This window comes from Bipolaris sorokiniana (assembly GCF_000338995.1).
Source record: "Bipolaris sorokiniana ND90Pr unplaced genomic scaffold COCSAscaffold_13, whole genome shotgun sequence".
In the NCBI taxonomy this organism is placed as follows: Eukaryota; Fungi; Ascomycota; class Dothideomycetes; order Pleosporales; family Pleosporaceae; genus Bipolaris; species Bipolaris sorokiniana.
In genome coordinates, this window is record NW_006911907.1 from 1,213,281 (window position 1) to 1,227,378 (window position 14,098).

At 50.3% G+C, this 14,098-nt stretch overlaps 5 protein-coding genes across 5 annotated transcripts; all 5 read left to right on the forward strand.

Annotated features, from left to right (window-relative positions):
- Nucleotides 1-25: 25 nt before the first annotated feature.
- Nucleotides 26-1,815, forward strand: COCSADRAFT_39890 (uncharacterized protein). Its single transcript, XM_007704940.1, has 3 exons — nucleotides 26-396; nucleotides 448-804; nucleotides 854-1,815. The coding sequence occupies exons 1-3, from the start codon at nucleotides 193-195 to the stop codon at nucleotides 1,430-1,432; spliced, it is 1,140 nt and encodes a 379-aa protein (XP_007703130.1). The 5' UTR covers nucleotides 26-192; the 3' UTR covers nucleotides 1,433-1,815.
- Nucleotides 1,816-1,931: 116 nt separating this feature from the next.
- COCSADRAFT_184074 (uncharacterized protein) lies at nucleotides 1,932-3,876 on the forward strand. The gene is made up of 5 exons (XM_007705317.1): nucleotides 1,932-2,299; nucleotides 2,434-2,557; nucleotides 2,613-2,899; nucleotides 2,951-3,014; nucleotides 3,069-3,876. Exons 1-5 carry the CDS (start codon nucleotides 2,058-2,060, stop codon nucleotides 3,474-3,476), a joined length of 1,125 nt encoding a protein of 374 aa, XP_007703507.1. The 5' UTR covers nucleotides 1,932-2,057; the 3' UTR covers nucleotides 3,477-3,876.
- A 2,125-nt stretch (nucleotides 3,877-6,001) lies between these two features.
- COCSADRAFT_240343 (uncharacterized protein) lies at nucleotides 6,002-6,701 on the forward strand. The gene has a single exon (XM_007705318.1). The coding sequence runs from the start codon at nucleotides 6,067-6,069 to the stop codon at nucleotides 6,553-6,555; it is 489 nt and encodes a 162-aa protein (XP_007703508.1). The 5' UTR covers nucleotides 6,002-6,066; the 3' UTR covers nucleotides 6,556-6,701.
- Nucleotides 6,702-9,436: 2,735 nt separating this feature from the next.
- COCSADRAFT_149847 (uncharacterized protein) lies at nucleotides 9,437-11,263 on the forward strand. Its single transcript, XM_007705319.1, has 8 exons — nucleotides 9,437-9,715; nucleotides 9,771-9,843; nucleotides 9,895-9,941; nucleotides 9,990-10,065; nucleotides 10,124-10,226; nucleotides 10,284-10,487; nucleotides 10,541-10,608; nucleotides 10,684-11,263. The coding sequence occupies exons 1-8, from the start codon at nucleotides 9,509-9,511 to the stop codon at nucleotides 11,133-11,135; spliced, it is 1,230 nt and encodes a 409-aa protein (XP_007703509.1). The 5' UTR covers nucleotides 9,437-9,508; the 3' UTR covers nucleotides 11,136-11,263.
- Nucleotides 11,264-11,932: 669 nt separating this feature from the next.
- COCSADRAFT_39893 (uncharacterized protein) lies at nucleotides 11,933-14,082 on the forward strand. Its single transcript, XM_007704941.1, has one exon. It carries the CDS (start codon nucleotides 12,375-12,377, stop codon nucleotides 13,761-13,763), a length of 1,389 nt encoding a protein of 462 aa, XP_007703131.1. The 5' UTR covers nucleotides 11,933-12,374; the 3' UTR covers nucleotides 13,764-14,082.
- Nucleotides 14,083-14,098: the final 16 nt, after the last annotated feature.

Sequence of the window (14,098 nt, forward strand, 5' to 3'; positions counted from 1 at the left end):
GTGCGCTGTGATTGGCCGATTACAGACTCCCCCCTTTGAATTTGTCCACTCTGCCTCCCCATACCGCTCTTTCCCTCCAGCATTGCTTTCTTATAAAGTTTCCAGGGTCCTCGCCTTTGGAATTGCTTCTCTGACACCCGCTTCATCCGTTCCACTTTTACATCACTCTTTATATCCCTTCTAATATCTACAATGTCTTCTGTTGCGCTTGAAAAGGAGGACCATACTCGCGATGCCGAGTTCAACAAGGCCATGCACGGCCAGACTGCAAAGTCTCGTGGTGGCATGACGGCCATACTCGGCAAGGACAAGGCTGCTCAGCAAGCCGCCGTTGACGAGTACTTCAAGCACTGGGACAACAAGGCGGCAAAGGATGAGACTGAGGAGACTCGCAAGGTATGCAACAGGTGGCTCCTAAACACTAGCATGTAGACTAACGTGTGATAGGAACGACGAGACGAGTACGCCACCCTCACTAGGCATTACTACAACCTTGCTACCGATCTATATGAGTATGGTTGGGGCCAGTCTTTCCACTTCTGTCGCTATGCCTACGGCGAGTCCTTTTACCAGGCAATTGCCCGTCACGAGCACTACCTCGCCCACAAGATGAACCTCCAGGACAACATGCGCGTGCTCGATGTTGGATGTGGTGTTGGTGGACCTGCACGAGAGATTGTCAAGTTCGCTGGTGTCAACGTTACTGGATTGAACAACAATGACTACCAGATTGAGCGTGCGACCACCTACGCCGAGAAGGAGGGTCTCTCACACAAGCTCAACTTCGTCAAGGGTGACTTCATGGTAAGCATTGCCGAATATCTCGTACTATTTCCAACTAACGTGCGCTCAGCAAATGTCCTTCCCTGACAACTCCTTCGATGCCGTCTACGCCATCGAGGCTACAGTCCACGCACCGTCGCTCGAGGGCATCTACAGCGAGATCTTCCGCGTCCTCAAGCCCGGTGGTGTCTTTGGTGTCTACGAGTGGCTCATGACCGACAAGTACGACAACGACAACCCTCACCACCGCGAGATCCGTCTTGGTATCGAGATTGGTGATGGCATCTCCAACATGGAAAAAGTCGAGGTTGCGCTCGCTGCCATGAAGGCGGCTGGTTTCGTCATGGAGCACCACGAGGATTTGGCTGACCGGGACGACCCTTACCCATGGTACTGGCCTCTGTCTGGCCAGCTCAAGTACATCAGCACCCTTGGCGACATCCCCACCATTCTTCGTATGACCAAGGTTGGACGTGGACTTGTCCACAGGTTCGTCGGTTGCCTTGAGACAATCGGTCTTGCCCCCAAGGGCACTCAGAAGACCGCCGACAGTCTTGCACTGGCCGCTGACTGCCTTGTTGCCGGTGGCCGCGAGAAGCTCTTTACGCCCATGTACCTTATGGTCGGAAGGAAACCAGTGGATGCTTAAGTTTTTTCTTTCTTGCTTCACCTTGCATTAGAATTCGTTTCGCATCTTGGGCCTGGTTGGTCGCGGGCATTTTTGTTTCATCTTTCCATGTGGGAGAGCAATCTCCTAGCATTTACACCAACGCGCCTTGGAGACGCGGATATATAGTATAATAGCTGGTAGCAAAGCAAGGTCTAGGGTAGGTGACGGTAACGCGAAACGTGGTGAAGATAGAGGAGAATGAAATATATAATACGCCTATCGTGAGTTGACACTGAACGTGGGAGATGAATGAGTGAATGTCCAAGGGCTGTGTTGACTATTAACACGTCTGAAACGGAAATGCGGTGCAGGAGTCGGGTTAGCATGTCCGTCCGGCAGAGGCGTTATTCCCCGGCGTAGGTGTTAATCCCCGGCGTTGAGGGCTGCCGGAGCTGAAGAAGTCAAGTGTCGGGTGTTCTCGCACTTGAGAGTAGGGGACCCACCCGAAGCTTTATGACTTAGCGCGTTCAGGGCCCCAACGATTCGCATCCCCGACCTCCGAAGAAATTGTCCAGCAGCCTCAGCAACCACCAGAAGCCTCAGCGGCCAATTCTCGCCCCCGGCATTCCCTCACCACACCCCAAACACTCACACATCACACACAATGGCTGCCTCAAGGCTCCTTCGGCCGGCCTCGCGCCTCATGGCCTCGACACGACAGGTGCCCGCTTTCCGACCTGCTTTCCGCGCCGCCGCCCTGACACCATCAATTGCAAGGAGAGGATATGCGTCGGGACAAAAGGAGATGACTGTGCGAGAGGCGCTCAACGAGGCCATGGCCGAGGAGATGGAGCGAAACGACAAGGTCTTTGTGCTCGGTGAGGAAGTTGCGCAATACAATGGAGCGTATGTGACCCACCATGCCCATTTCGGACAATTCAATTCTGCGATGAGGGAGAGACAGCTGCAATCAGAAGCATCATATTTCCCATTGATTCGAATTGGTCTCTGGCTAAACCAGGTGCTAATGGATTTCCTAGTTACAAGGTCACCAAGGGCCTCCTCGACCGCTTCGGTGAGAAGAGGGTAATCGACTCTCCCATCACCGAGTCTGGTTTCGCTGGTCTGACCGTTGGTGCTGCGCTCGCTGGCCTCCACCCCGTTGTAAGTACTTTCCAGCTCTTCTGATCTACAAAAGCAATGCTGACAGAGATACCAGTGCGAGTTCATGACCTTCAACTTCGCCATGCAAGCCATTGACCAGATTATCAACTCCGCCGCAAAGACCCACTACATGTCCGGTGGTATCCAGCCCTGCAACATCACCTTCCGTGGTCCCAACGGTTTCGCTGCTGGTGTCGGTGCTCAGCACTCGCAAGATTACACTGCGTGGTACGGAAGCATTCCCGGATTGAAGGTTGTCTCGCCATACAGCGCAGAGGATGCCAAGGGTCTGCTCAAGGCTGCTATCCGTGACCCCAATCCGGTCGTCGTCTTGGAGAACGAGTAGGTTGCATTGATGGCGCAGCCAGTATGCACAATGCTAACGTAAGCCAGGCTTCTGTACGGTCTCTCTTTCCCCGTCAGCGAGGAGGTCCAGAGGGACGACTTTGTCATTCCTGTAAAGACACCCCACCTTTTTACCCACTGACCAGCATGCTAACCGTACCCTCAGTTCGGAAAGGCCAAGATCGAGCGCCCCGGCAAGGACCTCACCATCGTCACCCTCTCCCGCTGCGTCGGTCAGTCCCTCGTCGCCGCCGAACAACTCAAGTCCAAGTACGGCGTTGAGGCCGAGGTCATCAACCTACGTTCCATCAAGCCCCTCGATGTAGAAGCCATTGTCAAGTCCGTCAAGAAGACCGGCCACATGCTCTGCGTCGAGTCTGGCTTCCCCAGCTTCGGTGTCGCAAGCGAAATCATGGCGCTTACTTGCGAGTACGCTTTTGACTACCTTGAGGCTCCGCCTGCTAGGGTTACCGGTGCTGAGGTCCCCACTCCTTACGCTCAGAAGCTCGAGGAAATGAGCTTCCCCACTGAGACTCTGATTGCCGACTACGCTGCTAAGCTGCTTAGGGTATAAATGTCGAAGTAGTGTTTAGTGCAATGGATAGTTAAATCTCTGGGTATGCGGTTGATTCGGTGTGTATCGCGCATGGACATGGGTGGTGGTGGATTGGCGTAGGCAAGGATGATAGCTGACCGATTTTAGACCCGAAAGGCGGAATCTTTTTTGCTTCCTTTTCGGGCATCTTTATTTGTATGATCAGATGATGAAGACATTTGGAATATTGGCTTTCTCTCGCCTCTGCTGTTTTCTCTCAATATTGAGAGTTTTTTTGTATTGATGTATTGCCATGTGTTTGTGTGTTTGTGTGTTTGTGTGTTTGTGTGTGCATGTTGGGGTGAGTAGTAAGTATTATGATGCGTCTGCGCCTAAATAAGGTTGCATAAAAGATATCGAATATGACTGTCTCGAGCTGATACATACACAACTATGAGGATAAAAATCTTCGCTGGTTGACATGATGAGTTGGTGGGTTTATATACATTCGGGCATGATGGTCTGTTTTTTTTGAAATTCAACTGTAATTTAGGGTTATTAGCTGGTCCTTGCATGCATATTGTAAAGATAGGGCTTTTTTGAGTCTGTGTCTTTATTCATTTTATTTTAACCGATAGACGAGAATTTGTAGTGTAGTGATCATATTGTTTTATCACGGATGTTGGTGGTGGTGTGTGGAGGTTGTATGTGTCTGTTTTAGATTTTGGCGTTATCAGGAGTCTGGACGATATTTATTGGGGGGTTTCGACTTTGAAAGAGACATCCAGATTTTTTCAAGGCTGGGTTGTGTGCATGCGGTTTGATTCTTACTCTTACCTTTTTTTCGTTTCTCTCCGGCTCTCAAGAGATACTGTGTGTGTTTGGGATTTTTGCTGTTTCACCTCATTAATATATTGTTTTCCTTGTGATATTAGGGAAGAGACTGTGAGACCAAGCTTTTTGTTGCAAGATATTTATACCAGAGAGTTGTGTGGGGTTTTCAAGTGCTTGGCTTGGTTATGGGGTATTAAGGGGGGACGAGGTAAATGGATGCATGGTTTTGTGAGTTTGGATGGTGTCACGGGACTTTTCTTAAGTGATTGAGGAGGAAGAGGGAAAGAGGGAAGGTGGGGGTGATGATGGTTATGGACAGTTGATAGGGTTGGTGAGTATGCCGGAGTATGGGCGTGAATGAGGAGTTTTGGAGAAACATGTATCAGGAAGGTGGGAGAATGCTGGATAGGCTGGGCAGACAGTGGACAGGTGTATGAGAAGAATATTTTGGGGATGAGAGAGGGGGAAAGGGAGGTTACTGTTTGTTTGTGAGAGGATGTGTGTGTGTTGTTAAGAAGTGTTAGTAGGTTCGATAGCAAGTGTTCACTTGTGCTTGAATGAGATGGTGTCTACCTTTTAACCAGAGACCAAATCAACTCTATATGCTTATATGATCTTTGAGTTCATCAAGCAAGGCTTCAGTGTCAAATTGCAGTGCCGAGGCTTTTGATTTAAAGCCGATCTGCAGCAAAGCGAAACTTTCTCGATTAGAGACTAGGGGGAGCAGATAGTCAGGAGTGTTACGTATTGTCAGATCAGTTCACATCTGTTGAGAATTTCACGAATATGGTTGGTTCCATATTGTTTGATGTTGTGATCTCCTGACATGCTGTTCAAATGAGACCCGCAGTTGGAAGAAGTCTAGGTCTGTGTGTTGCTGCAGTGTGCTTTGAGACTGAATCTGTGTGGTCGAACTGTCTTTTGTAAGGGAGGGGAAGGAGCGGTCAAGAGCAGCGTTAGATGAGGGGAAAGCAAGTAGTACTCGTATCGATGAAAGACTGTCAGATGCCGAGTTAATTCAACATTTACGGTTATGTAACTATGCTCAAATCTTTTTTTTCCCGCCACGTACTTTATTTTCTCTGTGAGCGTAGCGGAATCGGCATGTTCCTATAGGGCGCACATGGGCTTTTTTTCTAGCTTAAAACACCCCTAGCAGAGTTGAAAGATTGTTGTTTCTGTGTGATTTCTGCAACCTGATATGGATCTTGAACAGTTGTCTCTTCAGTCCAGCTGTATTACTGTAAAGGTACCGAGGTAAGTATGGTAGACCCTGAATGCTCGTTCGACTAGAGCAATCTCTCCATTCTGAGATTTTTCCCAGGACCCCGCTTCCAAGGGAGAGCCCAGATTCTGGACGGTCTTCCATCTTACTTAGTTTCGAATACAAGACAGAAAATGTTGACTGCGCCTTACGCGCGTTACTATCTGACACGCGTAGCCTCGGTGTGGTATAAGTAGTAGTTAGGTTACACCCAGTCGGCCCGAAAAACTTGTCCCTATTGCGGCAAATCGCAGAGTCACTGAAGGCTGCCTGTTGAAACCGCAGGGGCGAATGCACCGGGCGTGGATAGTTAATTCTTGGAAACTGGGGTTGTTGCAGACCGTCATGTGCTTCCAACACCAAGATACGGCCGTAGAAAGGTATGGTTCATTATCGGACCGGGTACGCATAATACTGAGGGTCCTTCCTATTTAAGCTGTGTGGCGCCTAGAACTTGTTTCACGCCCAATCTCGACCACTCCTTCAACGTCACCAGATACCACACCTTTCAAGAGACGACAGTTCAACAACATGCCATCGCGACTGACTCGTTCAACGGTTATGATCTGCGTCGCAAACGGGAGGGAAGACGGGTCTGGAGTTCCGGCCCACAAGATCACTCAGCGGACACGGCTCTGGAGAGACGCACAGGACGAGGTACCTGGAGGCGGGAAAACAGCGCTTCATCCCCAAAAGGGCACCACGACCGCTGCACGCGGCTCCGCTCCTACAACTACCAAGGAGGAGATGGCAACCATATTCTGGGTTACGAAAGCTGCATCAGTAAGGCCAGATTCACAGCCACTCGAGCGCCGTATAGCCCCGCAAGGGTTTCGTCAACGACCGTTGTTGCAGATGCTAGGTTCCTTTGCCCCGCCTTCAACATGGGTTGATTCCCAACGGTATCGGGTCAAATTTCAAGTCCAAGCATTTGCTAACCCATTTGATCTATGTCCCGTTGGGTGTGGCTGCGGTTGTGCATTCGTTCAGAGCCTCGGCACTCTTCATGATCAGCATTAATCCAGCTACTTTCAGTCTCAACCCTCGTGAATTACCCCTCGACGACGATTAGTCATTGGACGATTCTTGTCAACATGCAGCTATTTTAGAGGAGGTGGGTTTAGAGCCGGACCTCACCCGTGACGGGAAATGACCACCGCCTCTTGTACTCTTGTAGTCCCAGTGTAATGGTTCTCGACCACCACTACAACTTGGAACTACTCTACACGTGGAACGTCCCATGGATCTCAACACCACATTCTCATTCTATTAGGTGCGTGTGACTCCCAGACACCCCCCAAAGATGCTACCTGGAGCGAGTTGGCGGTTGCGTGGTCCAGTGTATGTATTACATCTGGCATGGCACATGATTTTGTGCAGGAAGAGCATCTTGACCAATTCTTGATCTGGACATGGCTCAGTGTAAACTTGCCCAGGTCTGCTCATCGCCAAAATGAACTGCACATCCGTCCTTGGCACAAGGACAAGGTCCGTTCGGGTTGGCATTGCTCGTCATCTCCATCTCATGATAAGGCAAAACCCGGTGTTTTTCACCAATCCTCAAACTGTTACAAAATCTATCCCAAAGGTCGAACCTAGCACATATGAAGAGCATTAATATCCGGAACACGACAATGCCGCGTTTTCCGATTGGACTCATCGAGTACATTGGCATGGGCATTTTGGATGCTTGACCAACACTGAGGAGGTTGTCGCGCTCTACCCGGTGCTACTGTGATGTTGAAAAGCAACTAGCAAACACCCCCCGTTTTTGAACAACCCCCACCTCCCCCCCCTTCCCTCCACACAACTTGCTTTACTTGAGATGGGTATGATCGACCAAGACCCTCCGTTGGACGTCTGCAACAAAGCACGACCAGGTGTTATAGCCACTTGTGCGATAGTCCGTGTGCGCTTGTGGACTTTGGGTGAACACCATTGCGCCTTCAAGGTCCGAGGTGACCGCTCATAGATCGAATAAGTCTCAAGCACTGCATTGCAACGATGCCAGATGTCCTGTCGTCACATGGATCACATACTTCCACTGCACTTACAATGAGCTCTAGATCGTTCCCTTGTAGAGACAATTGTTGATAACGACATCACGAACGAAGCAGCACAGCGCCTACCATTTTGAGAAACGGGTTATAACCTTCCCGCCAATGACACTGCGGAGTGCTATCGCCTTGTCTTGCTCTGTCGAATGACAGATCGTAGCGCCCTAAACTCTTGCCCTTTATGGCAGCTCTTGTTCGAGATGTACACTAGTATTATGCCAGGATACTACACCCTGTTTTTGTTGCAGCGATTGTTACAATCTTTGCACACACTACACAAGAGATACATGGCACAAGCATCCACAGGCACAGGGATACGCATATGATGAGACAGCTGCAGGTGTCGGTTGCAGAGCGGAATTCACCGCCATCTATGTTTGAGATCAAAGACGTCACCACGTAATCTTGTCCGTAAGTAAGTGCCGAACTTGAATGCAATTGAGATCAATGAACTATACCGCTGCTACAATAGCGACGATGCGTTCTGGTCGACCACATTCTGGAGTTAGGCATAACATCGGGTAGTTGACAAGGTTCTGCGTGGGCGTAAATCAATACAAGGCTTGCCAAGAGCGCGGGGACATTGCGATTTTGGGTTACGCTACGGACCGAGAATTGCATCAAGATGAACCATCACGCGTCTGGCTGCACGTAAGGCGTTGTATCCCAGCATACAGTTGCCGTCTAGATGAAACACTACGCCAACCTGAGTCGCTACCCGATGTCATCCTGAGGTGCGCTTCCAGAAACTAGTAAGAGCCGTTCGGCTTTATCTTTGACACTACGGTGTGACAGGCAGCCGGGTTTGATTGACCGATTCACCTTCCACATTGCGGGCACAGTTGACCTCTGGCATGTACATGTGCATATACAGCCCCAGGCACGTGGCAAAGTACCGGCCAATCTAGCAGCTATTGCCGGACACTAGGAAGCAAGGCGCGCAAAACACATCGGTCCTCGCCGACCCTGATGTTTCAAGGACAAGCTCAAGGTTCACCCAAACTCGGGGGACATTACCAATAACACGGATCGCCCAGCAGGGATCATGTCGATTACCACACGCCTTTGCCTAGGAACTGCGGATCCAAGGCCAACCACGAAGGATTGTTGGGGGGAAAATTCGTTACATTGCCGGCAACAGTTGATTTTTGCCTAGCTTCCAAGATGGAGCATTCTTTGCACAGCTCAAATCACGAGTTGTGATAAGTAATGTCGCAGCAGTCCCAGCGACGCGACACAGCGGGGGCGCATGGGTCCTACAACGGCTGTGCAGCCACGTGCGGCACTTATCCAGTGGTTCAAGTAGCAGGGGTTTTAATCTTGTCGTCCTAACCCGTCACTTCAGCTGAGGGCCAGGATACGCCCCATTATAGCTGCCGCGGCAAAACAACAACTGCAATCCTAATCACCCCCTGAGCCGCACTATGTGCCGCAGGGAGGTAAAGCAAGAGCCAAAGCATTTGCAGACAAGAATTGGCTCATTGGTAGCCTATCTGTGTGCCACAATACTATTACTATATATTCAATTGACATGGTTTCTCTCTGACTGGTGGGGAATCAGAAAAGGAAGATCCACTTGTGGTTGCAAATCATGTCGTCGGGAAGGGTAGCCTGGAGATCGGTAATCGTCTTCGGACAATGGGCTTGTTTTGAGCAAGTGCTAGCAACGACCATCCCGCGCCACGCAACGGACATGCCGTAGTCTACTTCAAGACAGTTTCAAATTCTTGTCAATGGCTGGCTGTACCTACGTACCGCGGGGTACATGTGCTGTATGCCGGCTATAATATCCGCGGATGCTCCCGAGCGCTGCGCCCCTTGCCTTTTGCTTCTTGGGAGCCACTGTTTATTTTCATCTTTCTTTTTTTTCTGATTTCGTCCTCGAGTCAACTCACCATTTCGGTGCGCGAGACGAAATGACCTCGAGGTTTCCCACAGCGGAGGAGTTTGCGTCGTTCCCGCCGCCGAATTATGTTGACCCGATAAACCATCTGCCTATGGCACTGGGAGTTGTTATTCCAATGACTGTCCTGGTCGCCGTTTTCATGTCGTGTCGACTGTATTGCCGAACTGTTCTTGTTAAGACATTGGGATGGGATGATGGGTTGATGTCAATTGCAGCAGTAAGTTTGATATGCAAAGTCCTACTGCTATGGGTCGACAGCTAAACACCAGTAGTTGCTGTGTATTGGGAGCAACATCATGCTCATAATATCAATGTTGCCAGAGTACCAGATGGGCTATCATTTATGTATGCTTCTGCTCTCTGATATAACCAAGCCCAATAACTGATCTCAAAAAGGGGATATTCACCCAGAGAAGCTCTACGGCTCGATGAAGGCTGCTCAGGTATGTCGTATGGGATATCAGGAGGTGCTCATGCTTACGATTGTCTAGATGGGTATGGCTACTCAGCTGCTCTTTACCACCATCACGACTTTTATGAAAGTCGCCATTCTTCTGACCTACATACGTAAGCGAACACCAAGCTACAAACTCGACCAAACAGCGACCTGACATGAAGTGTGCAGGCATCTTTCCAGCCAAGCTCGACAGGTGGTTTTGCAATCTGATGATCTTCTACACAGTGACGCTAAACACAGCTTGCTTTTTCGTGACACTATTCCAATGCTCGTAAGAATGATCTTCGACTTTGCCTTGAACATGGTGTACTGACAACGAGCGTCACAGACCGGCAAGCACGTACTGGAAAGTCTTCGAGTTCATTGGCACTGCCAAATGCCTCAACATCAAGGTCATATACTATTTCCACGGCGGGCAGAATACCTTGAGCGACTTTGTTGTCTTTCTGTGGCCTGCAAGAAACCTCATCAATGTCCAGGTCTCACGGCGGCAGCGGGTAACGCTGATTATGATGTTTTCACTTGGCGTAATGTGAGTTTACTTTTGTCTATCGGCTTGCAAGCCAAACTCTAACGTCTCAATAGTGTATGCATTGCTGGCATCGTACGGCTCTACTTTACGTATCGATATCTCGTCTCGTTTGACGCATTTTGTATGTTACCTTCTTCTTTTGTTTTGAGAGATTACACAATTCAGCCAATCATAGATACTAAGACAATAACAACAGGGTATGGCGGCTCAACCTTCATCATCATGTCCATCGAAAGCGCTGTGGGCGTCGCATGCGGATGTCTCCCAGGCTGCAAACCTTTGATGAACAAGATGTTTCCGCGCGTCTTCGCCAGCTCTTCGCAGTCATCGTACCCCCGTCGGTCGGGACATTTGCGCGCGCACAAAGGCATCCAAGAGTTTTCTTCGGGAGCACGTTCGGCACAAGTATCGTACAACCAGAAGGAAGATAACCCGAGCGCAATGGAAAAAGCGATGCGACGAGATACACCGCCAAGCCATGAAGTAGTAGTAAGCCCGTCGAAACCGCATCCTCAGCATCCTCAGCATCCAGGGCTACGGCCACCCAGTCGAGCCGCGTTTCCCGGGGGAAGAAGAGAGGGATACAGCGAGTTGGACAACGGGAGCGACGAAAGCATAGAAATGTTCTTATTATTGCAGCGAAACTAGAAGATGTACAGCAACTTTTTTTTTCTTTGCTGAGTTTGCATTGATACCCTAAAAACCCCGTACTACTTCGGGCTCATGAATACATGGTTAGTAGTTCCAGTCTCCTCCTGACCTACTTGGATACCTCCACTGGGCGGTAGAACTTCGGAGTCCGGGCTAGGCATTCGCCTTCTGGTGATGTCGAATAACATGGATTCCGCGGACCGATTGTGCAGAGACTACTACGACATATGACAGGACCTACTAATACGCGTATGAGGCGGCTGGCCGCGGGCGTATTCCGCAACCGTGACTTGTATTGTGTTTGTACCTGGTTATCGGGATATGAAAACATGGCCTATGCCTGTCGAGTGCCCAGTCAGCCATGCTCCTCAGGGCAAAGCAGAATCCTTCGTTGGTCGGGATCTCATTCACCCAAACCGCAGCGCACAGAATGCACTTACGCACTACTAGGCGAGATGACACGTGCCAGGTCGGCCACAAGGAACAAGGATCTATCTTGCAAGAATAGCACTGCATCAGCCCCCAACCCCGCCCATGCTCGACCACATTACACGCCTGAATCATCTCCTTCACCCGCTTTTTTTTCCTGCCTTGCTCTCCATCTATTCTGTTGTTGGCGAATTAGCGGGCGCTGTTGCTGTCATGGAGTAACAAAATGTGGCACTGGATGCAGATGGCGCTATGCATGCCAAACTTGACTAGTCCATGTGTTGCTGCAATCGCGCGGCTGGCCAGAGAGCCCAAAGCCGAAACGGACCGGTGGTGAAGACATTGATTCACGCTTTTGGAACGTGGGTTAGTAGATGCCGCGACGCAGAATGGAGGCGACTACGGATGAATGAGGGATGTCCTATCTCTTTTACTACACTACTACTACTACTTATGTTTTTACACGGTGCTTGTTCCCCGCCATTCTTGTTTTAACACTCCTTCCACCGTGTCCCAAACATTTTTTCCGAATCGCAACTCAGACTCCGTATACCGAGAATTGTTTTGAGGGGTTTGTAAACGATACTCGACGTTTATCTTTCTTCGCTCTCTAGTGGGGTCTCGTCGACTGTACCACCTGCCTGTTCATATCGTGGGGAGTACTAACGATAGCCTCGCGGACACGGACATTATACGAGTGGCCGTTCGGCAGTTAGTTCATTCTTTTGGAGACGAACATCCCTTTCCACATATTTCCAATACGACATCGATAATCGCTGAGACCCTCGTGAATCCTGCTTGCTAATCATGGCGACAACACCGGTTGAACACACAACGACGACGGCCAAGTTTCCCACACGCCAGAAGCCGCTTCCTTATACTTTTGTCAATGGGCGCCGTACCCCTCTTTCTTCCATTCTCCCGCCCCTCGTCTTCGGCACCGCAACCTTCAACCACCTATACAATACTGATCCCTATGCCCTCGACACCACGGGTCTCGTCACATCGGCCCTCACACATGGCATCCGCGCTTTCGACACATCGCCCTACTACGGACCCTCTGAACAATTACTCGGCGATGCGCTCGCCACACCTTTTGTCCGCGAGACTTTCCCGCGCAGCTCATACATGATATTGACAAAAGTCGGGCGGATAGCAAGCGAGGAGTTTGATTATAGCACAGAATGGGTGCGATATAGCGTCCAGAGGAGTCTGCAGCGCATGCAAACAGAGTACCTGGATCTCGTATACTGCCACGACGTCGAGTTTGTAAGCGCAACAGAGGTTCTGGAAGCAATCAAGGAGTTGCGCCGCATCAGAGACGAGGAAGGAACAATCAGATACATTGGCATCTCAGGATATCCGCTCGATGTACTGGGCGACTTGGCTGAACTCATCCTGCGCGAGACTGGCGAGCCCCTCGACGCAGTGCAGTCGTATGCAAACTTTACGCTTCAGAACCAAGAGCTCGCTGGTAAGAATGGTGTCTTGCGTCTGAAGAACGCGGGTGTGGATGTTGTCCCTAACGCATCGATTCTTGGTATGGGACTTCTTCGTCGTGAAGGCATCCCCGTCGGCGCATTGGGCGACTTCCATCCTGCGCCGTCTGATGTCCGCGAAGCCGTACGCAAAGCCAGCGAATTCTGCGACGGCTACGGCGAGCGCATCGAAGTCATCGCCATACGCTTCGCGCTCGAGACATGGATCTCGGCTGGTGCACTGTGTGGCTCCAAAGGCGACCCCGCGTCTGGTCTACCCTGGCAACACGAATCCATCGACGACGTTGGTGGCTCTAAGCTCGGTGTCAGTGTGATCGGCGTGTCGCGCGCAGAGGAACTGGAAAAGACGATGTTAGTCTGGCGTTCGATTCTCGACGGGCTCGAGGGCGGCCAGGAAACTGCTGTCCAGGCTGGTCGCTGGTACCGCGCATGGGAATGGAGTACGAATCGCCGAAAGGCAGTCCAGATTCTTGCAGAAGGCGTGCAAGAGGTTCTGGGCCCCGCTTTTGGTTACACGTGGGCGAGTCCTAACCCGGGCTATGTGAATAAGCGGGTGAAGATGGGACTTCAAGATGACAACGCGTCTGCGCCCAAGACCAAAGAGTCATGTTTGACACCTGCGGCTAGTCCCGCAGCCTTGCCCGTAAAAAACGTATCGGAAGTTACTGAAGATGAAAAGGTGTTGCCGTTGAGGTAGTACACGCAGAGGGAGGAGGACTTGGAAATTGCTGCATACCCCTAAAGTTTTGAAAATAAACACATACCCCACACGTGTAAAAAATTGCCTTTGCGACCCTAGTCCCGGCTATTGTTTTCTTTTTGTGTTTAGAGTTTCTTGTCAATAACATGGAAAACATGGCCTGATGGAAAATATCACGAATCAAGATCCCAGGCTGCATTGCATTTCCCCTGCGTTTTCATATGCGTGTGCATCGGACCAATGATGTAGTGCCAACATTTTTCCTTGTTTGGCCATTTCCCTTGACATGTGGGAGAGGGAAAGTTGCGAATGCGAGTATACATGATTACATG